The 27,926-nt window shown below is 41.0% G+C and overlaps 1 protein-coding gene across 2 annotated transcripts in view; it reads right to left on the reverse strand.

Annotated features, from left to right (window-relative positions):
- Positions 1 to 27,926, reverse strand: part of hdac3 (histone deacetylase 3) — a 75,052-nt gene that overhangs the window by 5,828 nt on the left and 41,298 nt on the right. For both annotated transcript variants that reach the window (XM_039774226.1, XM_039774225.1), the window contains exons 7-14: positions 25,227 to 25,360; positions 24,920 to 25,000; positions 21,067 to 21,140; positions 15,988 to 16,052; positions 13,806 to 13,895; positions 9,693 to 9,751; positions 9,324 to 9,403; positions 5,448 to 5,605 (exon numbers count right to left, since the gene is read on the reverse strand). In XM_039774226.1, coding sequence (XP_039630160.1) covers positions 5,448 to 5,605; positions 9,324 to 9,403; positions 9,693 to 9,751; positions 13,806 to 13,895; positions 15,988 to 16,052; positions 21,067 to 21,140; positions 24,920 to 25,000; positions 25,227 to 25,360 — 741 coding nt within the window. The remainder of the gene's footprint in view (positions 1 to 5,447; positions 5,606 to 9,323; positions 9,404 to 9,692; positions 9,752 to 13,805; positions 13,896 to 15,987; positions 16,053 to 21,066; positions 21,141 to 24,919; positions 25,001 to 25,226; positions 25,361 to 27,926) is intronic.

Raw genomic sequence — 27,926 nt, forward strand, 5'->3', positions numbered from 1 at the left:
CTCGCTCTTACTTTTTACCGTTCATCTAATGAATACACTGAGTATGGCTTTACCAAAACAATCATTGATGGCGAATAAAGTATCCATTATTCGAGTATGTAGATCGGGATATATATATATACATATATATATATACCCGCATATCGTAGGAGAAGTAGTGTGTTAAAAAGCTAGAAAAGAAAAGGGAACATTTTAAAAATAACGTAACATGACTGTCAATATACAGTATTTGTTTTGTGAGTGTTACTGAGTGTTGCTGTCATCAAGGATTTGATTATCATTATTTCTTTCAATCAGGTTCGTATTTGTAGGATGTGTTGTGTTCAAGTTACATTCCGTGTTTGTCAATCGTTGTAAAGATGACAGGTTTCATTCGATTCGTTTCTTACTGCATCAATAAACAGCTCGTCTTCTTCTTTATCTGAGACCTGACACACTGCATGCACGGGTTTTTTTACACTGTCTTCCTTTAGCGGGACATTGACTTTTCCACGTGTGCTTTGTTTCCGCAGTAGCTGGATTTATGAATATGCTTGTATGTATCAGGCGCTTCATATTTTTGCTGCCTTTTCAATTGTGTAATTCGGTTTTGTTCAGCTCTTTGGAACTGTTGCTTTTATCTGTGCACTGCGTCAGTTCACGTGAGCCGCTCGGTGTACATGCATCGAAGGTTCCCAGCTGTGCTGGTGCCATCTCGTGCTATGTCCATGGCTGTATTTAATGTTACCTTAGTCCTGGCACTTAAAACTTTCTCTCGCAGTTTCGCTGAGTTTGTGTCAAACACCACCCTGACCATCTCATCTTCCTCTGCATAAGCACAGTCCTTCACCCGTGAATATTTAGTGGGAGTTTGCTATTGGATTGCCGCTGACGGACGGCCTTATATGGGCAGACACTAAATTACAAACGCCAGCGGCAGCCTGTCTATGAACTTAATTTAAAAGTGTAGGTTTACATCGTGCTTTGTTTCAGTAGCAGAACTCATGAATATGGTTGTATATGTCACTTTCGCCGCTTCTTATTGTTTAGCTGCCTTCTCAATTATATAATGCATGTTTTCTTCAGCGCTTTTTGGAGGTCTTCCTGGTTTTCTATGTACTGCGTGATTACGTGGGAGGCGTGATGATGTCACGAAACTCCGCCCCACGGCGTTCAAGCTCATCTCCATTACAGTAAATGGAGAAAAACTGCTTCCAGTTATGACCATTACGCGTAGAATTTCGATATAAAACCTGCCCAACTTTTGTAAGGAAGCTGTAAGGAATGAACCTGCCAAATTTCAGCCTTCCACCCACACTGGAAGTTGGAGAATTAGTGATGAGTCAGTGAGTGAGTGAGTGAGTCAGTGAGTGAGTGAGTGAGTGAGGGCTTTGCCTTTTATTAGTATAGATAGATACATGTGAAAAGCACTATATAATAGCTACATAGAGAGATAGATAAGGTACTATATAATAGATAGATAGATATAAAAGGCACTATATAATAGATAGAGAGATACATACAATAGATATATAGATGTGAAAGACACTATATAAAATTGATAGATAGATCTGAAAGGCACTATATAAAAGATAGCGATAAATAGATAGATATGAAATATATAATAGATAGAGAAATACAGTAGATGTGAAAGGCACTAGATAAGATAGATAGAGAGATAGTGTAATAAATCGTCTGTGGCATAGAACAAGCTGATAAATAATTAATCAAGGGGACTAAGAAGGGAACAGAGAGAAACAGAAAGAAGAGGGAGAGAAAGGAAGAGCGTTTGAGATTGAAAGAAAAACAAAAAGAGATCGTGGAAACCGCGGGATCGGAAGCCACCGGGGGGCAGAGAAAGGATGCAGGGAGCTGGGAGGGGAGCCCCTGGGAGGGGGCTGAAGAGAGCATTTTGGAGCAGCTGGAGTGGCCCAATGCTTGCTCTTGTGTAATGCCAAAGTGAGGCAGCAAGTGCAGGAGGCTTCGTGCGGTGCCCTGCTGGGAGCCCATGGGACAGCAGGGACCCGAGCCTGTGAGGTAAAGGTTGTCTGTGCCTGAGGGCAGGACGTCTCCTCTGGCTGCAGGGTCCCATGTGTGGTGAGCAGAGGAGACGTCAATTTTAGAAGGAGGCACCAGGGATTGAGTTTTTAGAAATGTTTCCTGACACATGGATTTTAACCTTGATTTTATGGACATATTGATTATGGTTATTTTAACCTTCAAATAGACACTTTTTTTAATAGTTTATTTATTTATTACATAAGATTGCACTGCACTGTTTTGAACACTTTTCTATTTGGATTTTAATAAAAGCACTGCACTACCCCTTGCTGTATGTATGTGTCCTCATTTGCCCGGCTCATCCTGGTCTATGACTATGGATGGTTTTGGGTTGGAAAGACACCCAGAAGCAACCAGAGAGACCATCGCTGCCAGATAGAACTTTATATGTCCCCAGAGGGAAAAGTGTTTTTTTTTTACAGAAGCTCTTTACATAAATAAATAGTGATGGCTGAAAAAGATTTTTAATCTCATGGCTTCATGTAGAACAGAGGTAACAACGTTTCAGATGTATTATGGTGTTATGACAACAGCGAACAGTATTAAAAGGTCCATGAAAAAAAAAAGTCTTGCGTTATTTGTGTCGCATAACCCATATGTGAGTCTAGGACAGGATGATGAGACAACATCCCTAATGTAAGGCATTTTCACTAAGATATTCTCATGAACGAAAACAGACATGCTTTTGAACTCCTCCCTCACCATTGGTCAGGAGTCCTGTCCATTGGCTAACAATGTGCCTTGCAGGTAAAAGTGTGCACTGAGAGCCACATCTCTCTATCATATTTAAAAAAAAAAAATAAAAAAATTTGGACAAGAAAAGATCTTTTGAAGCGAGACAGAGAGACATTTTCACATCCCACGAGGCGGTCAAGTCATGTCACACTTATAACCGTTGGAAGCAAGTCCTGAGATACACATGCAGAGCAGGGTATAGAGATAACGGAAGTAGGAAAATTCTAAAGTCTAAAAAAAAAAAAATGAGAGTAAAGATTACTGTTTTTCTGGGGTGGCGATATGCACCCCTACCACCTGACGAGGGCACCATGCATTGTTGGATTGAAGGCCAGAGGTCCACATAACCAGCATCGTCTAAATATTTCATGTGAAGTCTGAAAACCATGGGGACTAATTGAGATAATTTATGTTAGGCAGAATGCCTAGAGGGGGGCTGGGTGGTCTTGTGGCCTTGGAACCCCCTGCAGATTTTGTTTTGATTTTTCTCCAACCTTATGGAGTTTTTTTTTTTCTTTTTTTTCTGTTCCCCCTGGCTATCGGACCTTACTTTATTCTTTGTTAATTATTATTGCCTAATTTTATAAACCGTTCTTTCTTCATCTTGTAAAGCACTTTGAACTCCATTACTTGTATGAAAACGTACTCTAGAAATAAATGTTGTTGTTAGTCATCAACTATAATGCCTAAAGAGATATTTTTTTTATCATCATCCAGACCCTATAATATAGTGACAGCAGTCCAGAAAGCAAATCTGATTGCAGTGCTATGCAGGCTTGCTACAATGCAAAGTGACTTACGCACAATTTCTTTCATGGACGTTTTAAATATTGTTCACTGTGGTCCAGCATTGGTCAACATAGATGCCTAGCGTATGAGCAACTCTTGCTATCTCTGTTCTGCATGAAAACACACAAGATTAAAAAAATTGGTCTGCCATAACTACAAACTACATGGGGTAAGCATGATATGAAATCAGGTTTTTGGTTCAAGTACTCCTTTTAAAAACAAAATACCATGAATATACTGTACAATATTACCTGTGGAAGCATGGAGGTGTTTAGGCGAGATGGCAGTGGAGCTTTTAACCAGATTGTTTAACAGAATTTTGGAAAGTGAGATGATGCCTGAGGAGTGGAGAAGAAGTGTACTGGTGGGCCGATATTAAAGAATAAGGGGGATGTGCAGGACTGCAGTAACTACAGGGGGGTAAAAGTGATGAGCCACAGCATGAACTTATGAGAAAGAGTAGTGGAAGCTCAGTTAAGAAGTGAGGTGATGATTAGTGAGCAGCAGGATGGTGTCATGTCAAGAAAGAGCACCACAGATGTCATGTTTGCTCTGAGAGTGTTGATGAAGAAGTAGAGAGAAGAACAGAAGGAGTTGCATTGAGTCTTTGTGTACCTGGAGAAAGCAAATGACAGGGGGCATCGAGAGGAGTTCTGGTATTGTAAGAGTGGTACAGGATATGTACGAGGGAAATGTGACCATGGTGAGGTCTGCGGTAGGAGTGACGGAGGTGGGATTACATCAGGGATCGACTCCGAGTCCTTTCTTATTTACAATGGTGATGGACAGGTTGACAGACGAGATTAGACAGGAGTCCCTGTGGACTGTGATGTTTGCTGATGACATTGTGATCTGTAGTCAGAGTAGGGGGCAGGTTGAGGAGACCCTGGAGAGGTGGAGATATGCGAGGAGAGGAATGATGGTCAGTAGGACCACCAAGACAGAATACATGTGTGTGAATGAGAGGGAGGTCAGAGGAGTGGTGAGGATGCAAGGAGTTGGTGAAGGTGTATGAGTTTAAATACTCAACAGTACAGAGTAACGGAAAATGGGGAAGAGAGGTGAAGAAGAGAGTGCAGGCAGGGTGGAGTGGCTGGAGAAGAGTGTCAGGAGTGACTTGTGACAGACGGGTATCAGCAAGAGTGACAGGGAAGGTCTACAGGCCAGTAGTGAGATCAACTATGTTATATGGGCTGGAGACGGTGGCACAGGAGACAGAGCTGGAGGTGGCAGAGTTAAAGATGCTAAGATTTCCACTGGGTGTGACAAGGATGGACAGGATTAGAAATGAGGACATTAGAGGGTCAGCTCAAGTTGGACAGTTGGGAGACAAAGTCAGAGAGGCGAGATTGCGATGGTTTGGATATGTGCAGAGGTGAGATGAGGGGTATACTGGGAGAAGGATGCTAAGGATAGAGCTGCCTGGCAAGAGGAACAGAGGAAGGACAAAGAGAAGGTTTATGGATGTGGTGAGAGAGGACATGCAGGTGATGGGTGTGACAGAGCAAGATATAGAGGATAGAAAGATATGGAAGAAGATGATCTGCTGTGGCAACTCCTAACAGGAACAGCCGAAAGAAGAAGAAGAAGAATATACAAAATAAATGTAAAGACATGCTTTTTGAAAAGAAACAAAAACCCATAATTTCAAAAAAAAATCCTATTTGTCAGAAGCCATGAAATGAACTTATTTAGCTATTGGTTAAGTGTAAATGTGATCAAACTTTACCAAAGGGTCAGCTGAAGGAGCCCCATGAATGAATGAGGTGCAGTGTGCATCTGTACAGATACTGCTAGGCAGCCTTTACAGCTGGCATATTTATTTTAGGACTCGTTTCTTCAAACGGCTGTATCTGGAAGATACCCTGGAGGTACGGCCTGACCTTGAGTAGTTGTCCTCTGATCCCCGTTCATCTGGGTCAGCCTCGTCTGTCCTCTCGTAGCTCAGTAAGTCTGAAGGAACGTCGTGAATCTGGACACTCGGCGCGTGATTAAGCATCTTCAGGTTCTCAAACACCGTCTGCCTTATCTGGTCCAGGTACTGCATTGGAAAGACATCATCCATTAAAAGTCTTGAATAACATGACCAATGTAGTGGGGCTACATAATAATACAGTGGAACCTCAGTTCAAACACGTCTTGGTACACATACAACTCGGTTCACAACCAAAAAGTTCGGCAAACTTTTGCCTCGGTTCACGACCACACACTCGGTATATGAACAATCCAGTTTCCCTTTCAGTTTGTGCGCGCCGATGATTTCGGCACGTGTTGCATTGTTCTCGGTCACACGTGCCTGCCTGCCTGCACGTGAAAGACAGAGAGAGCGAGCGTGTGCTACTGAGAGAGAGAGAGAGAGAGAGAGAGAGAGAGCGAGCGAGAGAGAGAGACAGAGAGCGAGAGAGAGAGCGCGTGTGCTGCTGAGAGAGAGAGAGACAGAGAGCGAGCGTGTGCTGCTGAGAGAGAGAGAGAGAGCGAGCGAGCGAGCGAGCGAGCGAGCGAGCATGCTGCTGAGAGAGAGACAGAGAGAGAGAGAGAGAGAGAGAGAGCGCAAGTCTGCACGTGCAGCTGAGCAGGAAGCCTGGTTGTTTTGTGTCAGTGTTATTCAATGTTTTTACATTAGTTTACTATTACACTGTGCATTCTGTGGTGTAATTAACTATATTTGTGCCTAATCTTTAAAAAAATATATATTTTTACATACAGTTCATACGGTCTGGAACGGATTAATTGTATTTACATACAATCCTATGGGGAAAATTGCTTCGGTTCACGATCAACTCGGTTTTACGACCAGAGTTTTGGAATGAATTATGGTCGTGAACTGAGGTTCCACTGTATGTTGTTTTTGTCTGTGCGGAGTGCGTTTTGTTTTCATCGTCCCATTTGCTATGCTATATGAGTGTATCAGCAAATGTTCCCTCAAGATAAAAGTGGAAGAATGTTGAAGGGTGACTTAAACCCCAAGACGGAAATCACCTATTGTTTTCCACCAATTACACCCGGGACTGTCGTCATTTAAACTAGAGGAGCGTAAAGGAAAAGTGAGGAGAGAGAGAAATAGAACTAAGATCGTGAGAAGGAAGGAGCCATCATTTACAGTCATTCCACCCATCATCCCGTTTATTGTGTCAAGAGGCAGGGAATGTTAAAGCCCATTGCAGTCGTCCTTGTGTGATTTTGGGCTATGTAAAAATAAATGGTATTGTATTGTATATCCTGTATCTGTTATAATGTTCTATTTGGGAAACATCTATATCCGATTGTTACATAAATCTGAGACTCTGTGAAGCACCTGAAAAGGCACTATATAAAAAAAATGTATTATTATTATTAAAACCAATAGCTACAATTCAATCATCAAAATGCAACCACACAGAGGTGGCATCACCAGACGCCTTTCATCAGCCGAGCTGAATGGGCCTCACGAGTGCCTCCCATACACACAGGTGCTGACCACCGACAACTCTGAGGGAGGGTATTGAGGATCTATGAATTGCCATTCCCAAGATTTCTTCCTTTTTTTGGGAGTTTTTCCTTGTCTTCTTAGAGAGTCAAGGCTGGGGGAGGGAGAGGGGGATTGGGGGGGCTGTTAAAGCCCATTGCGGCCCTCCTTGTGTGATTTTGGGCAATACAAAAATAAATTGTATTGTATTAAGGAACAACAACAACTCAGCTACGAAGTAGACTCAAAGTGCTGCCGAGTTCTAAAGCGAGTAATGTGCTTAAAAAAGTAAAAAAAAATAAAAAATAAAAATCCATTTCACTGTTGCATCACTCGGAAAAAGAGTTCCTAATTACCTCTGGAAGCAACATCACTAGAAGAGCTTCTTGAAAAGGGTTTCCATGGCTGAGGATCTGCACCCAAGACCAAGATCACTACACGCAAAACACCAAGCCGTCACCTTCAGTCCTGGAGGGCCGCAGTGGCTGCAGGACTTTGTTCCAACCCATTTTCATTTTGAGAACTCAATTATTGCTGATGCAGCCACTGATTGCATCAAATTTTAATTTGACAAGCTTGTTAACATTTCCCACCCTTAACTGCACTAAGTTCAGTGTTTTTTTTATTGCTCCTTATTAGCAATAAGATGCGAACAACAAAAGAACCATCAATTCTCCATCTAACTTGTTCCAATTAAAACCATTGTGACCTGTCTGGTTTAATAAAACCTTTGAAAGTAAAGTGAATGGGAAAAAAAGTGAACAGCTGAGAATTTCTAATCTGCTTTAAGGCATCAAATCCTTTAGTTCGGCGTTTCTCAAACTCGGTCCTGGGGACCCCCTGTGGCTGCAGGTTTTTGTTCCAACCAGATTCACAATCGGTGGCGATAATCGATAACTGATCTCATTTAATTAGCTGCCATTTTTTCTCTCTTATTCTACATTCAGCATGAGTTTTACATTTAAATGACATTTAAAAATATTTCTGCTTTTGCTAGAGATTTAAATGCTTAATTCTCTTTAGTTGACTTCATTCTGTTTTGCCCTTTCCCTGTGCGGTTTGCCCTCTTCGTTGTATTTCATTAATTACAATTAAAAATTGGCTTCTTATTAGGCAATTGGGCTAATTGGGCCCTTCAGGACCACCGACATTGCTCACCACCATTGGACTCCGGAGCAGTGAAAACGTGTCCTCTGGAATGATGAGTTACACTTTACTATCAATCAGTCTGACAGATGTGTCAGGGATTAGTAGACGGCAGGTCAATGCTACCCTTCTGCACTGCATAACACCTTCTGTAAAATTGGGTGAAGGAGGCGTAACGCTTTATAACGCACTGGTGAGGCCTCATCTGGAGTCCTGTGTGTGCAGTTGTGGTCTCCATAAAGATATAGCAGCACTAGAGAAAGTCCAAAGAAGAGCAATTCGGCTGATTCTGTTGCTACAGGGGATGAATTATGAAGAAAGAGCTGAGGCTTTACAGTTTAAGGAAAAGACGATCAAAAGGTGACATGACTGAAGTGTTTAAAATTATGAAGGGAATGAGTCCAGGGGATTTTAAAATTAGTTCATTAAGAACACGGGGTCACAGCTGGAAACTTAAGGGGACATTTCACTCAAACATTAGGAAGTGTTTCTTTACACAAAGAACCCCAAGCACTTGGAAGTGACCAAGTAGTGAAGTGGACAGTAGGACTTTAGGGACCCTCAAAACTCGACTTGATGTTTCTTTAGAACAATCTAGACGAGAACGGGCAATTCATCCCAACAAAGCACACCAGTACTCTTCGCAAGCTTTGTTGGGTTGAACGTCCCGTTCTCGTCTAGATTGCCCTTATGGAAGGGATTGGGCTAGGCCCCTTGGTTCCAGTGAAGGGTAACAGTAATGCTACAGAGCATGCAAAGTCATTTTAGATAAACACAATTTTGAGGCAACGGTTTGTTGAAGACCCTTTTCTGTTGAAGCATGACTGTACCCCTGTGCACAAAGCCAAAGCCATTAAGACGTGGAAGACATTGAGTGGCCTGCACGGAGTTCTGACCTGAACCTTAATGGGTGAACTCGAACACTGATGGCAAGACAGACGATCTCACCCAACATCAGTACCGCATCTCTGATATGGTCAGTTGGTTGAATGGGCACAAATTCCTACAGACGCACTGCAAAATCAGAATGGAGGCTGTTTTAGGCACAGATTATGGCTTTTGAATGGGATGTCCAACAAGCTTGTGTGTGTGTGTGATGGTCAAATGTCCATTAACTGTTGGCTATATGGTGTTACTCAGATGACAGAAAGAAATGTTTTTAATTTACCTGTCTTGAGTTCTGATTCTCTATCCTTGTACTAACATCAGGGTGCAGAGTAAAGTCAGGAGCAAAATATTCAAAGTATTCTGAGAAAAAGAAAAGGCTGTCAGTGTGATGGAAATAATAAGAAAAAAAACAACTGCAGAAGAATGGCTACAAATTCACCACACTGTACAAATTCAGGAACATCCTCACAGATCTGGGCCTGCCGCAATCAGAGGATATCACTCTTTAACTAACAGACTGGTATCTTTCTCACAAATTAATGACAAAAAAGTCACTGAAATATCCTAAAGTACCTGGGAGCACAAACTCTATTTAACATGTTAAATGTATGGACACAGTATCTAGCTTAAAGCACCAAAAACTACTTACCACTGTAGGGCAACTCATCACTGATCGATTCGTCAACAAGCAAAGAAGTTTCATATGTCCTGAAATAAGATTTGTAGTTTGTGAAAAAGTCACTACCAGTTTTTTATGAGGATACTCCCCAAGGTTATACGAGATAAAACTGCCAGATGAGAAAGGAATCTGATTTACTCTTTAGCTGGCAGATAACTACAATTATTCATATGCTCAGAGAGACATCTGTGATGGACTGGCGCCCTGTCCAGAGGTTTATTCTTCCCTTGTGTCCTATCCTTGCTGGGATTTTTGCTTCTTTATTGCACCTTATACAATTTCTTGCATTAGGAATTTGTTAGTTTTTCCATACCCCTTGAGATCAGAGTGCAGGGTCAGCCATTGTGCAGCACCCCTGGAGGAACTGAATGTTAAAGGCCTTGCTCAAGGGCCCAGCAGAGTAGCAGTGACAGGGATTTGATCTGGCAACCATCTGGATACCAGCGCAGATCCTTAGCCTCACAGCCATGGCCTGGGCAGACCCCCATTACCCTCTTCAGGACTGACGGTTAGAAAATGACTGATGACAGGGCCACACAAGGGCAAAAAGCACGACTGTCATGGAGGCTATCTTCACAAAGTAAACGTTTGTGTGTTTTATTCAAACATTGTTAACATACACAGAGGCAAAACAATTGAAGATTATCCATCCATTACCCAACCCGCTATATCCTAACTACAGGGTCACGGGGGTCTGCTGGAGCCAATCCCTGTCAACACAGGGCACAAGGCAGGAAACAAACCCCGGGCAGGATGCCAGCCCAACACAGCAACTGAAGATTAGTTAATGCCTAATTAAATGCAATCGGAAAAAAGTATATATACTTTAGACAAAGTATTGAGCAGAGGCTGTAAATATTTATGTACACATGATTTCTCAATTTTTTTATTTTTAATAAATTTGCAAAAATCTCAAGTAAACTTTTTTCACGTTGTCATTATGGGGTGTTTAATCCATTTTGGAATAAGGCTGTAACATAACAAAATGTGGAAAAGGTGATGAGCTGTGAATACTGTGTGCACAATTATTAGGCAAGTTGTATTTTTGGGATTAATTTTAATATGAAACACATACAATGCCATCAGTCAATCCAAAATGTTAATAAACCTGAAACCTGAATGTTATGCAAAGGAAATGTCAGTGTGAACATCATCAGGGGAATACACGTGTGTGCACAATTATTCGGCAACTATTAGTGTGCAGAATTACTATGCAACTAAATCAAAAACTTACATTTTCCCGATCTCCCTTGTTTATATTCATCTGTTAAAGTGAGAATAATAAACAAACACCACATAATTTCCAAATAAACATTTCTGACAAGTCAGTGACTTATATAGCCACCCTTCTTTTCAATAACAGCAATAAGTCTTCCATTCATGGAGTCTGTTAGTTTCTTGATTTGTTGCCGATCAACTTTTTGTGCAGCAGCAACCACAGCCTCCCAGACACTCTTCAGAGATGTGGACTGTTGTCCTTCCCTATAAATCTCCAGTCTAAGAAGGGGCCACAAGTTCTCAACAGCGTTTAGGTCAGGTGAGGAAGGGGGCCGTGTCATTATTCTGTCATCTTTAAGGCCTTTACTGGCTAGCCACGCAGTGGAGTACTTCGATGCATGTGATGGAGTGTTGTCCTGCATATAAATCATGGTCTTCTTAAAAGATGCTGACTTTTTCCTGTACCACTGCTTGAAGAAAGCGTCTTCTTAAAACTGGCAGTAGGTTTGGGAGTTGAATTTGAGTCCATCTTCATCCCGGAAACGGTCCAACTAGCTCATCTTTAATAATACCAACCCATACCAGTACCTCACCTGCACCTTGCTGGCGTCTGAGTCGAAGTGGAGCTCTTTGCCTGAAACTGATCCAGACATGGGCCCATCCGTCTGGTCCAGCAAGTGTCACTCTCATCTCGTCAGTCCATAAAACCTTTAAAAAAATCTGCCTTCAGATACTCCTTGGCCCAGTCTTGACATTTCAGTTTATGTGTCTTGTTCAGTGGTGGTTGGGTTTCAGCTTTCTTTACCTTGGCCATGTCTCTGGGCACTGAACACCTTATACTTCAAGGCCAGGGGTGCCCACACTCTTTTGGCTTGCGAGCTACTTTTAAAATGACCAGGTCGAAATGATCTACCTACATTAAAAATGCTATATACAGGTGCTGGTCATAAAATTAGAATATCATGACAAAATTGATTTATTTAAGTAATTCCATTCAAAAAGTGAAACTTGTATATTAGATTCATTCATTACACACAGACTGATGTATTTCAAATGTTTATTTCTTTTAATTTTTCCCTCTCCTTTCTTTTTCTCAGATCAATTTTCGGAAGGAAGGCAGTTTCGTAGTTCTTATGAACAGTTCGAAAGTGCCTTTCCACATTTTCCTTCTTTGGAATAGCAATGAAAGATTGACAGATCAGACAAGCGCACTTCGATTGTGACACTGTGAGAAAAAGTCCTCTTCCAATTCCACATGTCCATCCCCTCCCACAATTTATTTTAAAAAGTCCCTTCTTTAGTCGATATAAATTGGAAGGCTAACTAGATCACAGCCGGAGTTTTGCAGTAGCTTGCACGCGGAGTTTTGATCGTGATTGTGAGTCTTGGGATGACCAGTGTGTTAGAAGAGATCTCAGACTGGCCGCCCTGTATGTCAATCAAGTGGCAAACACCATAGAGAGGATATATGATAGACTAACCTTTAAAAAAAATGTTTTTTTGAATGCAATGCGATCGACCTGCACTCCCTTTCCGATCTACCGGTCGATTACGATTGACGCATTGGGCACCCCTGTTCTAGGCACTACAGGTAGGTTGCAGGTCTGGAATATGACAGCACTAAGGATGCACCGCTGCCCCAGGAGAACAAGTAACCCCCGGGTTGCCACACAATTAGAAAACTGCTGGAGCAAAGCAGTTAAATATCGAAAATCTATTGGGGCAACGTGACCAATGCTCATCCTTCTATTTAACCCCTCAGCACATGTCCCAGCTCCACATTAAGCTACAAGCCATATCACAAAATAGAGAAGAGACAAAAAATATTACACATATATATTTTACATATAGACAAAAAAAAACAAACAAACAAATACATAACAATCAACACCACCTTCCCTGGTTTAGGAGTGAGATGTTAATGAGTAGGAGAAACCAGTTTGTCCCTATAGGTTAACTGTCTTTACGGTTTATGGCAAAGAGAAAGCCCACCAGAATATGCCGGCCGTCGAGCAAATATCAAAAAAGTTCAATTCTACCGGTCCAAAGAATCGTCAGCGAAACCAAAGAAAAAACAGTCTGTCTTCAGAGACGCGTCTCCCTTATGTCGCTGAGTGAACAAAAAAAAACTTTTTCCAGCAGGTATTTTTCTTGGCGCTACCTCATCGCTTCCCTTTGTTCCACCACAAGATGTCTCCCTTTCTCCCCTTCTTTTCCGGTTTTTTAAGTCTTCAGCACCAACCATCCTGACCGTGTTATGATGTCCCCTTTAAAAGTGTATTACACTTACAGTGTCCACTTTCCTTGCAATGCACCCTTACAGAGCAGCAAACTGCCAACGGAACAATGGCACATGTGGTACCCGCTACAAGGATAACGGGTTCCTGGTTGCTTCACGTTTGATTCTTCTCAAATCTGTGGCAGTTCATTTCCGTCTTTTTTTCTCAACACGTTTCTTGCGACCCTGTTGACTATTTGCAACAAAACGTTTGATGGTTCATTGATCACGCCCCAATACCTTAGCCATTTGGAGAGTGCTGCATCCCTCTGAAAGACTTTTTACAATTTTTGACATTTCAGAGTCAGTTAAATCTCTTTTTTGGCCCATTTTGCCTGAGGAAAAGAAGCTGTCTAATAATTCTGCACACCTTGATATAGGGTGTTGATCTCCTTAGGCCACACCCTCCCTCATTACACAAATACATATCACCTGATATGCTTAAATCCAATAAGCATTCAAGTTTATACAGCTTGGAGATGGTCGAAATACTCAGTCGCCTAATAATTGTGCACACAATTAAAAACTGCTATATAAAAGTCACCAATCATTGAAATCAGTCATAATTCAAAGTACAGATTACCTACCAGCAACGTGCAACATTGCGTACCGTGTATCCACCTCCTCCAAGTACTAATAAAGGGATTTTGAAACCTTTCACAAATTCAACACACTCCCTGGGCAAGTCAGAAGAAAGCAAAATACAGTCAGAGAAACCAAACAGAAAGTAGAGGAAAGTAAATTCTTAAGCAAAATCTCTCTACTGACATGCCTAATCTTAAAAAACAAAAATAAAAAGGAAAGAAGCCGAATCATTTCTTTTATTCCACACTTTGTTTCAAATTTACATTTTCTGTGCCATCTTGAAGTGCCACGTCATTCCTTGTGAAAAAAAACAAAGGGACTCCCAAGTGTTTCAAGTTGTCATTAGCATAAAGACACATAGAGCCGGGCCCTTGTGATTCGCTGGTTTACGATTCACAGTTCCACCTATTCGCAGGTTTGTCCATTATTAAATAACCAGAAATTGTGCAAGTGGTAAACAGGAAAGATGTCATTCCCACAATGCCGTGCGTCTGAATTGAACACAGAACTCTCGACCAATGCAGCATTGTGGGAATGGCATCTTTCCGGTTTACTATGAATCCTGCCTTTTAACTGTCAATAAAATTTTAGCAAAAAAAAAAAAATGCAGACATTTTGCCCATTTTAACCAGACATCACAAATGTGGATCATGCAACATGAATTACGCGAGAATTTATTTTTCTGGATGTTTTTCACACTGTTTCTAAAAAGTAGGTGCCTGTGAGTTTGAATATTCAAGATGTACTTTCTCTACAAAAGCATGACATTCTCGGTCACTACACTATAAACTACATGGGCTATGTAACATTTAAAAAAATATACCCTTTTTGGGTGGAGTACTCCGTTAACAAGTTGACAGTAAGAGAGAGAGGTTAGCAGCAGGCACTGATACCACCCATTGCCGTGCCAAGCACATGACAAACCAACTCAGGATCCCAGATTAGGACCCGAGTGCAGCCATGCGACACCGGATAACAGACGGATGGAACCAGTGGGAGGATTTGTATGGTGGCTGGAATGCCAATTCTGCCACCAACCACCAGGTTTTTCTAGGGCCTACATACAGATTGACATCATACCCAGGACAGAGCAATTCAAGGGCCAAACGAAGTAGAGACACTTTTAGCATTTAAGGGATTCAAACCGGCAACCTTACGATTACCAGTGCAGATCCATACCTCAGAGCCACCACTGGTCTCCGACAGTAACAAGAAAAATGAGACGGAAATCTGTGAAGCCGTTGCTGCGGCCGCGTCAGCAGACATGAAGACTGCACTGATGCAGTGCAGTATACGGTACAGTAATTGCATATTGTTTTACGGATTTTAGTGTTTTTCATGGATAAATATAAATACATAAAGAACTGTGTTGTATTGTGTAGAATTTGTTAAATAATTAACTGCACATCATCAGTAATGCTTGTAGTCCGCAGTACAGTATTAGGAGGTGAGGTGGGGACCCAAAACATATTTGTGGATTTTTCCATCTGTGGGGGGGGTCCTGTGAATCAAAAGGGATAACTTCAAACCAAACCCCAAATTCAACGTTTTCTCATTTATTTCAACACCTGACACCTGTTTGCCACTTTCTAGCTGCTGACCTACTCCTTCCCTCCTTGCTTTTAAATATTGAAATTGAGGAAGCAGGTTCTCTCCCCTCTTTTACTCCATTTATCTTCATTCATTTATCTATTTACTTTGTGGGGGACGGCAGGGGGCCCTTGCCTGGCTGGGACGCCTCTTCTGTATATGGTCCGGGGGAACAGGCATGGACTGAACAGTACCTGCCTCGGGACGGTAGATGGTGCCCCCCTTGGGTGGCAGTGGTGCCTCGGATTCCCGCAGGGCTCCTTGGGAGATGGCGTTCTCTACGACCCTGTTGGGATGTTGGGCAGGTGAAGGAAAGGTGCTGATTAGAACCCGCTAACTAACATTTTTTCATTTAAGAAATTGCCAGAAACTGAATGCAAATTAGATTCAGGTGCGAATTAGATTTGAAAGTATACAGTATATGCATTGTTCTGTCATGACTACAAAAGAAAATAACTGCTGCATGAAGTTGACTTATTTGTGAATACTTTATTTGTGAATACATGTGTACTGATACTCAAACTGTAGCAACATAAAATCTCATCACCAGATAAACACGTCTTACTTACAAAAACAATAAAGTGTCAATCTTACCCGTGTCCGCGTATGCTAAGGTTAAAACAACCTAATCGATCACACCCTAAAGAATCAGCTCCACACTGCAAGGAAACAATAAATAAATAAATAAGCTACACTGTAACTCTAATTTTCAGAATGAAAATTAAAAAAAAAAAAAGTACTGCAATGCAAGAAGGAATTTCACATCTTCTTGATACAACTTTTGGACCAACATCCAAAACAGGCATACTTTTGGCTAAAATATTGTTAAATGAATAATTCAGGAAAATGAGAGTAGTGCACAAAAGTGAGGCGCATTCAGGTCAGTTTGGATAGATAGATAGATATGAAAGACACTATAAGATAGATAGATAGATAGATAGATAGATAGATAGATAGGAAAGGCACTATATAATAATAGATAGATAAATAGATAGATAGATAGATATGAAAGGCACTATATAATAATAGATAGATATATAGATATGAAAGGCACTATATAATAATAGATAGATAGATATGAAAGGCACTATATAATACAGTATATATACATACATACATATACACACACACACTGGAACCTCGGGTCACGAACGTCTCTGAACACGTTACAACCAAAAAGTTCGCCAAACTTTTGCATCTGTTTACGACCACACACTCAGGTGACGAATAAGCCAGTTTCCCTTCCAGTTCGTACGCCCCGATGATTTCTAAAAGTGTTCAGTCTCTCCCTGTGCATTCGCTGTAAACTCTTTGTGCTCTATTTCGTTTCCCTTCTGGTTCGTACGCGCTGGTGATTTACGCACGTGTTCAGTCTCTCCCTGTACAGTCCATTGTTCTCGGTTAGACGTGCATCACGCAGAGGGACTTTGTGGTATAACGGGTCCACAGTTCACGACAAGAGGCCAATTTTAAATAAACAATCTCCGCGCTTGCAGCTTAGCAAGGGGGTGTGGTGGTTGATTGCTACAGCTGCCACGTCCTCTTCATAAATAGAGGCGCGAGGCGGCTAAAGGGAGGAAAAAGAAAAGACAGATGGAGGTTGTGGAGTGAGGAAGTAAGCAGGAAGCAGTGTGGAAAGATCCAGTGTGAGCGAGCGAGCGTGTGCTTGTAGACAGGCACCTGGACAGTGAGCCCAAGCAGGGGTGTTTTGGCCAACACTCGGTGGGGCAGAAGGAAGTGGTCGCTCCAGCTGAGCTATCAAGGAGCTAGAGTGAACAGAAGAAGGATGCCTGGCCACGTAAGGCCGAGAAGGCAGTTAAAAAAGGCACTGGGCTTGTTTTTAAAGAGACTGCTTTCAGCGTTGTTTTAACCTCGTCGTATTTAATAAAGACTTTTTTCTGTTGGATTTTCCCCTCCACTTCACTTCTGTTTTTATGGGATTTATTTATTAAAGGATTCTGAAAGCACTACACTTTATTTAATTTGGACTTTATTTTTGATTGCTGTTTTGTTGATTTTAATAAAAGCACTCGGCACTTTTTGCACCATCCGATTGTTCCATCGTAGTGCCTCACTGTTGTGCTCATCGGTAACATTACCAACGGTGACGGGTTTAAGGGCTCCCGGAAGCGAGATGGGAGCATGCAGAGAATCCGCATCGTCACAGACTTTACCACAAAACTAATCTCCTCTCCACCCAGTTCATCCTCACTTCCTTCATGCCAGAACTCGACTCATGCAAGGTTAGTTTTCTTGGTTGTTTATGGTTAGTTTTTGTATAAATTACGAATTTTTCAAATGTTCATTTTATTCCCTGTGCTTAAAACTCATTTCTCAGTGTTATTCAATGTTTACACTGAATGGTACAATATTTAGTTTACTATAACACTGTGCATTTTATGGTATAATTAACTATTTTTGTGCTTAAAAATCTTTAAAACAATATATATTTACATAGAGCTCGTAAGGTCCGGAACGGATTAATTGTATTTACATTCAATCCTATGGAGGAAATTACTTTGGGTCACGACCAGAGTTTTGGAACGAATTACGGTCGTGACCCAAGGTTCCACTGTGTGTGTGTATATCTATATATATATACTGCTCAAAAGAATTAAAGGAACACTTTTTAATCAGAGTATAGCATAAAGTCAATGAAACGTATGGGATATTAATCTGGTCAGTTAAGTAGCAGAGGGGGTTGTTAATCGGTTTGAGCTGCTGTGGTGTTAATGAAATTAACAACAGATGCACTAGAGGGGCAACAATGAGATGACCCCCAAAACAGGAATGGTTTAACAGGTGGAGGCCACTGACATTTTCCCTCCTCATCTTTTCTGACTGTTTCTTCACTAGTTTTGCATTTGGCTACAGTCAGTGTCACTACTGGTAGCACGAGGTGATACCTGGACCCTACAGAGGTTGCACAGGTAGTCCAACTTCTCCAGGATGGCACATCAATACGTGTCATTGCCAGAAGGTTTGCTGTGTCTCCCTGCACAGTCTCAAGGGCATGGAGGAGATTCTAGGAGACAAGCAGTTACTCTAGGAGAGCTGGAGAGGGCCATAGAAGGTCCATAACCCATCAGCAGGACCAGTATCTGCTCCTTTGGGCAAGGAGGAACAGGATGAGCACTGCCAGAGCCCTACAAAATGACCTCCAGCAGGCCACTGGTGTGAATGTCTCTGACCAAACAACCAGAAAGACTTCATGAGGGTGACCCAAGGGCCCCATGTCCTCTAATGGGCCCTGAGCTCACTGCCCAGCAGCATGCAGCTCGATTGGCATTCGCCATAGAATACCAGAATTGGCAGATGCACCACTGGTGCCCTGTGCTTTTTACAGATGAGAGCAGGTTCACCCTGAGCACGTGACAGAAGTGAAAGGGTCTGGAGAAGCCATGGAGAACATTATGCTGCCTGTAACATCATTCAGCATGAGCAGTTTGGTGGTGGGTTAATGATTGTCTGGGGAGGCATATCCATGGAGGGTCACACAGACCGCTACAGGCTTGACAAAGGCACCTTGGCTGCCATTAGGTATCAGGACGAAATCCTTGGACCCATTGTCAGACCCAATGCTGGTACAGTAGCTCCTGGTGCGCGACAATTCCCGGCCTCATGTGGTGAGAGTATGCAGGCAGTTCCTGGAGGATGAAGGAATTGATACCATTGACTGGCCACCACACTTTCCTGACCTAAATCCAATAGAACACCTCTGGGACATTATGTTTTGGTCCATCCAATGCCACCAGGTTGCACCTCAGACTGTCCAGGAGCTCAGTGATGCCCTGGTCCAGATCTGGGAGGAGATCCCCACAACACCATCTGTCATCTCATTAGAAGCAGGCACCGATGTTGTCAGGCATGTATACAAGAACACAGGGGCCATACAAAGTGCTGCATACAATTTGGAGTTGCTGCAATTCAATTTTGGCAAAATGGACTAGCCTGCCACATCATTTTTTCACTCTGATTTTTGGGGCGTCTTTGAATTCAGGGCTCTGTAGGTTGATCATTTTCATTTCCATCAAACGATGTGGCATCCTTTCGTTCCTAACACATTACCAGTCTATATCAGTATAGATATCCAGGAGGATTTCTGTTTCCCATTGAGATCTGATGTGTTTTCAAAGTGGTCCTTTCATTTTTTTGAGCAGTTTATATATATATATATATATATATATATATATATATACAGTACTGGCCAAAAGATTGGACACACCTTCCCATTCAATGTGTTTTCTTTATTTTCATGGCCATTCACATTGGTAGATTCTCAATTGAAGGCATCAAAACTCTGAATGAACACATGTGGAGTTATGAACTTAACAAAAAAAGGTGAAATAACTGAAAACATGTTTTATATTCTAGTTTCTTCAAAATAGCCACCCTTTGCTCTGATTACTGCTTTGCACACTCTTGGCATTCTCTCGATGAGCTTCAACAGGTAGTCGCCTGAAATGGCTTTATTTCAGGTGTTGAAGCTCATCGAGAGAGTGAATGTGACAACAGGTGCACTGGAGAAGCAACAGCAAGGCAATCCCTAAAAAGGGAATGGTGTCCACAGACAGTTGCTCACTCCCTATCCTTCCTGACTGATTCTTCTCTACTTTTGCATTTTGCTGCTGTCTTTACCATGACTGGTAGCATGAGAAGGTACCAGCAGCTGATTCAGTTTACACTGGTAGTCCAGCTCCTCCAGAATGACATATCCATACGTGTCAAGGTCTGAAGAGCATGGAGGAAATACCAGAAAAGAGGCTATTACACGAGATGGGCCGGTTAGTCATATATATGACTAAAAAGAAACAAAATTTAAAAGGAAAGAAAACTTCTGACTTGACATTTCCACTGAGGCACTAGACAGGTGTAATGCTGTTTGTATAAATGACCCCCAGTCGTGTTTCTTGACACACTTTTTCTGAATTAGTCGTTGGCTGAAAGTCCTCAGTGTTGTGGTGTCAGAGAGAGAATGTGCAGCATTGGTCATAATGGCTCTCTACTATTATTTACTACTCTAGATGGGGTTTTGACAAATGAATGGGCTCAAGGATCTTCAGCTGAAAAGCTTGAATTTGCTTGGATGCAACTTATTTTTGGGGACTTCTCTCATTTTCCACAACTACCTCTGCTATGGATGCTGTGAGCACACGACTGGATAACTGACAAGTGGATTATGTAATATGAGTTTCTCCACACACTTTCACAGACATTTCAACATTATCTGCTATCGTTTAGTATTGACGACCCCCACTAAATTTCTTTGTGATCTTCACTCTCCACATAATCATGACAACATAATTTTCTTGGTCATCACTACAAACAATGCGGGGTAAGTGACAGATAAAAATAAAAGTTGTGATATTTAGATGGCGTATTTCTTTATCGCCGCTTCTGGAAATCTGGACTGGCACTTATGTTTAAGTATGCAACTACTTTTTAAAAAAAATGTTTTCAAATCTAAACAATTTTATCGTTAAAATAAGATTAGATAAGCGCTGCACTAAAATCAATTAAAATATTAAAAATGTCTTACTAAAAATAAATGTACAAGCTTTAATCAATTCACAAATATTGGTAAAACATGGATTTAAAAAATAACTCAGAAAAACATAGCTTAAGCAAAAAAATAAAAAAAAAACAACAAAACCAAGCCAGGCAGTCACTCACCTGTAGAACTATACACGTAGGCTGGTAATAATCTACTACTTGTTTGATTACTGGCTGAAAGAGGTGCCTGTAGCCTTGAAACAGAAGAAGGAAATTGTTAAAAATTGTTCACTGTAAAAAAACTTCTCTGCTAATATATCTACAAACACAGTTGGCCAGAATAAGTTTGTGAACCCTTTGGAAATTCTTGGAATTCTGCAGAAATGATCATTTTGGTCTGAGCTTTAACCAAGTCATTTCTTAAATGAATAACACAAACAACTGCAATGTCCATGTAAATACTGAGCACAGTTTAAACATTCACTGATGCAATGGATGCACAAGTATTGCCAGGCTGCAAGAGACCAGGAGCCTGCGTTTGTGTAACAGGCCCTTCGAAGTTAGCAGCCTCCTTAGGCGTTAGGCCCAAGTAGAACTCCATTACCTCAGCTGACAGAGAAATCCAGCATCCCAAGATTGTATCCCACTACTGCCACCTAGAGGGGAGTACAGTAGCTGTGAGTGGAGCCCTGCCCTGAGCACAGACAACAATTCAGTATATGAACTTCCAAGTTCAGTCCTGCTGGCTGTAGGTTTTTTTTGTTCCAATCAATTCCACAATCAGTAATTCATTTTCCCTCACATTGATCTCTTTATTACATGTTTTCTGTCATACTAGCTGAAATACCCAGCATTGCCTGGGAGGAAAATAAAGTTGTTTTTTTTTTGTTTTGAGAAAAATATAAAAAAAAACACTAATTTAAAAATAACAATAAATTAACAAACAATGAAGACTCCCTAATGTGCTTGTCTTGCCATCTTGTATGTATATTATCATCCAGCTGACACTCTTGAAATTAAATAGTTGGCCGGTTCGGAGCAACAAGGGTGCGCGGTGGCGCTCAAACATACAGAATGCTGGCAGTCACCTCCAGTTCGCCCTCTGGTGGCCGTACTGAGCGTCAACTGGATGATAACATGCATACAAGACCACAACATTGTTACAGTCTTCTTTAAATACAAGAGATAAAAATATATATATATATATATATGGTGGCTCGAATCACAAAAACAGAATGAGTCCCAAAAATAGTTTAGGATGCCAACCCGGCCAACAGTAACAGGGCGCGAGGTGGTGCTCAATTATAAAGTCACCTCCAGTTCGCCCTCTGGTGGTCCCAAAATAGTTTTCTGAGCTGAGGTGGTGCAATTATAAAGTCACCTCCAACTGGATGATAACATGCATACAAGGCATCAAGATCAAAGAAGGGGGCGGGTTAGGGTTGATTTCACCCTACAGTATTTTTAGTCAACCAATGAGAAACATGCTTACCAAGTTTCATTAAAATCACTCCAGCCGTTTGGAAGTGAAGTTGGAAAAAATAAACATACACACACACACACACATAAAATAACAAAAATCTTAAAAACCAAGATAGAATACTAAATGATTTCAATGTGACACAAATAAATGCTCGCAACATTCCGTCAAAAGTAGTGTAAGAGCCAGTCTTGGAAAGTTAATATTAATGTTAAATTCACATTGAATTTCAGTAGAATATCAGTTTCTCTTAGTTACATAGATTATGGTATCGCCTTTTACCCCCGTGTAAGTTAACACTAAACAGAACTTTCTTAGCGATACCTGTACAACGGAGTGTTAATTAAACCAGTTAGGTAATCGTCTCACTGCTGGCATGGACTGTTAGATCTATTTGTGAACAGGAGACTGACATACCGTTTTCTCGCCCTACTGCACATGTTGAAAGTATGACCAAACTTAGAGAGAAACAAAACAAGATAAATAAGCCTTAAACAGAACCTTCTTTAAACAAGAGCTTTTTTTTCCTTGTAATATTGATATTTTCTCTATTTTTGTGTGAACAGTTTTGCTTTGAATTTTACTATCCTCATCTGAGTTCACCTCTGTTATAGCTTGTCTTTATTTGAAAACTAACAGTGTCAGATTAGGTCGAGCGTGAACATGATTGAGAGAATAAAACACAAACCTTTACAAGTACCATAAATTTACACCGGCTGTTACAGACTCAAATCAAATGTATGTTTTTATTATGTAATAGTAATAGTAAGAGCAGCTCACTACTCAAAATGGTAATTCTAGGAAGCACCCAGAATCGAACCCGCAGCCTCTTGATTATGAGTCAGCAGTTCTTACTACTGCACCACCCAAGCGGTTGTGTCAGCGTCATACCCTAACTTGATTTCTTCTTCTTCGGTTATATTCTTGAATAAAAGAGCACTTGTTTTGTTATACGTGTACCTTTTGTGAAAGTGTTTATTTGATATTTGGACTTTCAGTCCTCACACACTATATACATTTCATGTCAAAATTTTGTCATTAGTACTATAACATGAAAAAAAATGTCTGTTTTAGTTATGTGTTCCACATTTCTTGCCTCGCATTTCCTGCCATTCTTCATTTACACAGATCGTTGTAGACACGGAGCACATATGAAATACATGTGTTCCAAATAATGATCTATTTTTTAACTTATGCAACTCCAGGCACAATAAAGAGTCTTTCAGCTGGGAGAACTTTTTGCCCGAAGTAGAGCTGTGGAGGTGGGAGGAGATGGGATAGCAAGCTGCATTCTGCTTGTGCTGATCGACACATTTACAAAACAAAAGACGCTGATAGAGAGGTGCGAAGGGATTTTAGGTGGCCTGGGATTACGACTTTTCTCTTAGGCTTCAGGGATTCTAGTGTTAATAAGAGTGTAAACATACGTCTCCCAAGTGGCACTGTGCTGAGCTGATCGAGATGCAAATTTCAGACATTTAACTCCACAGTCATGCACGTGACTTTGGCTATTTATTTTTTTCTGCAACCTCAAAAAAAGCACCTCAGGTCATATTGAACATGAAGACAATGAAGATCTTGACAACTGCCTTGTCTTGAAAAATGGATGCATTCGGTAAGTTTTTAAGCTCTTCATCTGTGCCCTCCATTGTAAAGCGCCAGTGTGAGCAAAACATTTTCAATTTCTAGAATGCACTTACTGTATATACTCACGTATAAGTTGGGTCTTGAAACCCGAAAAAAATTGATCATAAAATCAATCCCCGACTTATACGCCCGTTCAAAAATGCAACATTTAATTTTATTTTTTAGTTTTTTCTTTTATTTTTTTACATCTTCTTGCCTCCTCCAATCTTGTTTCTCAGACACAACAAATTTTGTTGCAGCAGCGCAATCACCAATTTCTTTCACTACTTCAACGACTTTTAATTTAAAACCAGCTTCATGTTTTCTTTTGATTGAACGCTCCATCGTAGATAAGGGTGTATGAGGGTGTGTGATACCAAAAACACAAATCAGTGCAAAGGTCGCTTCAGAATAGTTTGGGTATCACCGTGTGGTCACGTAGGCACAATAGAGAGAGAGAGACAGAGAGAGAGGTTAGGAACACGTGCTGATACAGCGCATTGCCGCACCCACGTAGAAAAAAAGGCCGTGTGCTTCATAGTTACTCTCTCAGTTGGGCGTTAGCATATCATAATCTCAGACTAATAGTGTGAGTTTTCTGCATTCGACTTATACGGGCGACATTATAAAAATACCAGAAATTATACAATAAAATCATGTTCCAACTTATCTGCGGTAGAACTTATCCGTGAGTATATTTTAACTTTAGAACACAATTTCACATGGCAAATGCCTACATATCATATATGTGAAGAAACAACTTCAACTTGAAAAATCCCAAACTTATCCTTTAAATCAATGCAGGGTTACACGTAATGCAAAAATGAGCTGTTGTCTTAAGAAAATAAAATTCCAGCTGGGCCAACTCGGAATTACAGATGTGACTAAACTTCATGCATTTCCTAGAGACATAAAAAAATGACTTACTTTGATCGTCAATGCCGTCACGAAGGGGCACATTTAGGCAGTAATAGCGGCCACTCTCGGCTCCCACTTCATACATATCCCCTGTGAAAAACAGCATTATGAAAAAAGTGCAAAAAAAAGAGCAGGACACCTTGACCTCATGTTTACTTGGGCACATTAGGCAAATACCAAAATGACAGTAGATGAAAGACTAGATGTCTTTAATAAGAATATAACAACATTTTTGAAGTATTATGACCATCACATCATAAAAATATTTAATTGCAAATTTCAATATCATTCAATATTTACAGAACGAAAAACAAACCTGTCCCAGGAAAAAAGTAGTTTCCATACTTGTGGAATGATACAGTCATAACTCTGTCAGTGAGGTAAAAGGCCTCCTGCACACCATCGCCGTGGTGGATATCAATATCGATGTACAGAACCCGAGGATGATACCTGTCACAAACAAATAATAATTATTACCATATATACTCATATATAAGTCGGGGTCTTGAAACCCGAAAAATCAATCCCCAACTTATACGCCCATTCAAAAATACGACACTTAATTTTTTTCCACATCTTCTTGCATCCTCCAATCTCGCACCAGTTTCTCAGACACATTGAATTTTGTTGCAGCAGCGTAGTTACCAATTTCATTTGCTAATTCAACGATGTTTAATTTAATACCAGCTTCATATTTTCTTCTGATCGAACTCTCCATCGTAGAGAAGGGATGCCCTTACGATACAGATGTATGTGTAACAGCGCCAGCATAAATTCACACCCGGTCTGACGCTGTTCGTTTTCAAAAAATATTGCATTTGTGCGATGATGTTTTCACATATATCGTCTCTTTCTTTCAGGTGTGTAATAGAAACCACAGCATAGAGAGAAGTGCGCGCACTGCAACAGGTATACACGTCATAAACGTAGAAAGGATGATCCTTGCGTGTGTGTGAACTGTGAGCATTTGAATTTGATGATTGCATATAGCGGTGAAATGACCGGTCTGTACTAATCTTTCCTCTGCATGTCCTGGAGTACAAAAGAAACAGCATACATGTGGGGGACTGGCAAGATCGGGGGGGTTGGTGGGTTGGGGTTGGGGGCTACACGCGCTCACGGATTACAACCACAAGATGTTATGCAAAAACGGCGGTAGTATGTATTGTGATCATGACTGAGAGAATAAAAGTGAAAATAAAACTAACTTTTACAAGTCCTATAAATGTACACGGTCTGTTACAGACGCAAACCAAATGTATGTGTGTACTGTATAATATCTATACTAATAAAAGGCAAAGCCCTCACTCACTCACTCACTGACTCATCACTAATTCTCCAACTTCCCGTGTGGGTGGAAGGCTGAAATTTGGCAGGTTCATTCCTTACAGCTTCCTTACAAAAGTTGGGCAGGTTTTATATCAAAATTCTACACGTAATGGTCATAACTGGAAGCTGTTTTCTCCATTTACTGTAATGGAGATGAGCTTCAACGCCGTGGGGCGGAGTTTCGTGTGACATCATCACGCCTCCCACGTAATCACGCAGTACATAGAAAACCAGGAAGACCTCGAAAAAGCGCTGAAGAAAACATGCATTATATAATTGAGAAGGCAGCGAAACAATAAGAAGCGAGCGAGTGGCATATACTACCATATTCATGAGTTCTGCTACTTGAAACAAAGCACGATGTAAACCTACACTTTAAATTAAGTTCATAGACAGGCTGCGCTGGCGTTTGTAATTTAGTGCCTGCCCATATAAGGCCGTCCGTCAGCGGCAATCCAATAGCAAACTCCACTAAATATTCACGGGTGAAGGACTGTGCTTATGGAGAGGAAGATGAGATGGTCAGGGTGGTGTTTGACACAAACTCAGCGAAACTGCGAGAGAAAGTTTTAAGTGCCAGGACTAAGGTAACATTAAATACAGCCATGGACATAGCACGAGATGGCACCAGCACAGCTGGGAACCTTCGATGCAAGTACACCGAGTGGCTCACGTGAACTGACGCAGTGCACAGATAAAAGCAACAGTTCCAAAAGCGCTGAACAAAACCGAATTACACAATTGAAAAGGCAGCAAAAATATGAAGCGTCTGATAAGCATATTCATAAATCCAGCTACTGCGGAAACAAAGCACACGTGGAAAAAGTCAATGTCCCGCTAAAGGAAGACAGTGTAAAAAACCCGTGCATGCAGTGTGTCAGGTCTCAGATAAAGAAGAAGACGAGCTGTTTATTGATGCAGTAAGAAACGAATCGATGAATGAAACCTGTCATCTTTACAACGATTGACAAACACGGAATGTAACTTGAACACAACACATCCTACAAATACGAACCTGATTGAAAGAAATAATGATAATCAAATCCTTGATGACAGCAACACTCAGTAACACTCACAAAACAAATACTGTATATTGACAGTCATGTTACGTTATTTTAAAATGTTCCCTTTTCTTTTCTAGCTTTTTAACACACTACTTCTCGCTGCGATACGCGGGTATATATATATGTATATATATACCCGATCTACATACTCGAATAATGGATACTTTATTACCATCAATGATTGTTTTGGTAAAGCCATACTCAGTGTATTCATTAGATGAGCGGTAAAAAGTAAAGCGAGGGAGGATGCAGGCTGTAGTCTTGGCGTCAACTCTATCTGAATTGCGCGATCACATTTGAAAAAATATATCTTTTCAAGTTCTATTTAGTCCATATGTGTCAAACTCAAGGGCGCGGGCCACATCCGCCCGGCGTGTAATTATATCCGCCCGAGATCATTTTATATACTGTATTATTGTTATTAAAGCCGGGTATATGAAGCGCTGGTAACACAATAAACTACAGATCCCATAATGCAGCGCTTCAGCCGCCTTGCCGAACAAGTTATTGCGAAGCTAGCTCACACGATGCTGAAGAGAAAAGTTGATTCTGAAAATAGAGCCTTTAAAAACCGATGGGAGGCTGAGTATATGTTTACTGAACCCGTGTGTCTCATTTGTGGA

This window comes from Polypterus senegalus, chromosome 13 (genome assembly GCF_016835505.1).
Source record: "Polypterus senegalus isolate Bchr_013 chromosome 13, ASM1683550v1, whole genome shotgun sequence".
Classification (NCBI taxonomy): Eukaryota; Metazoa; Chordata; class Cladistia; order Polypteriformes; family Polypteridae; genus Polypterus; species Polypterus senegalus.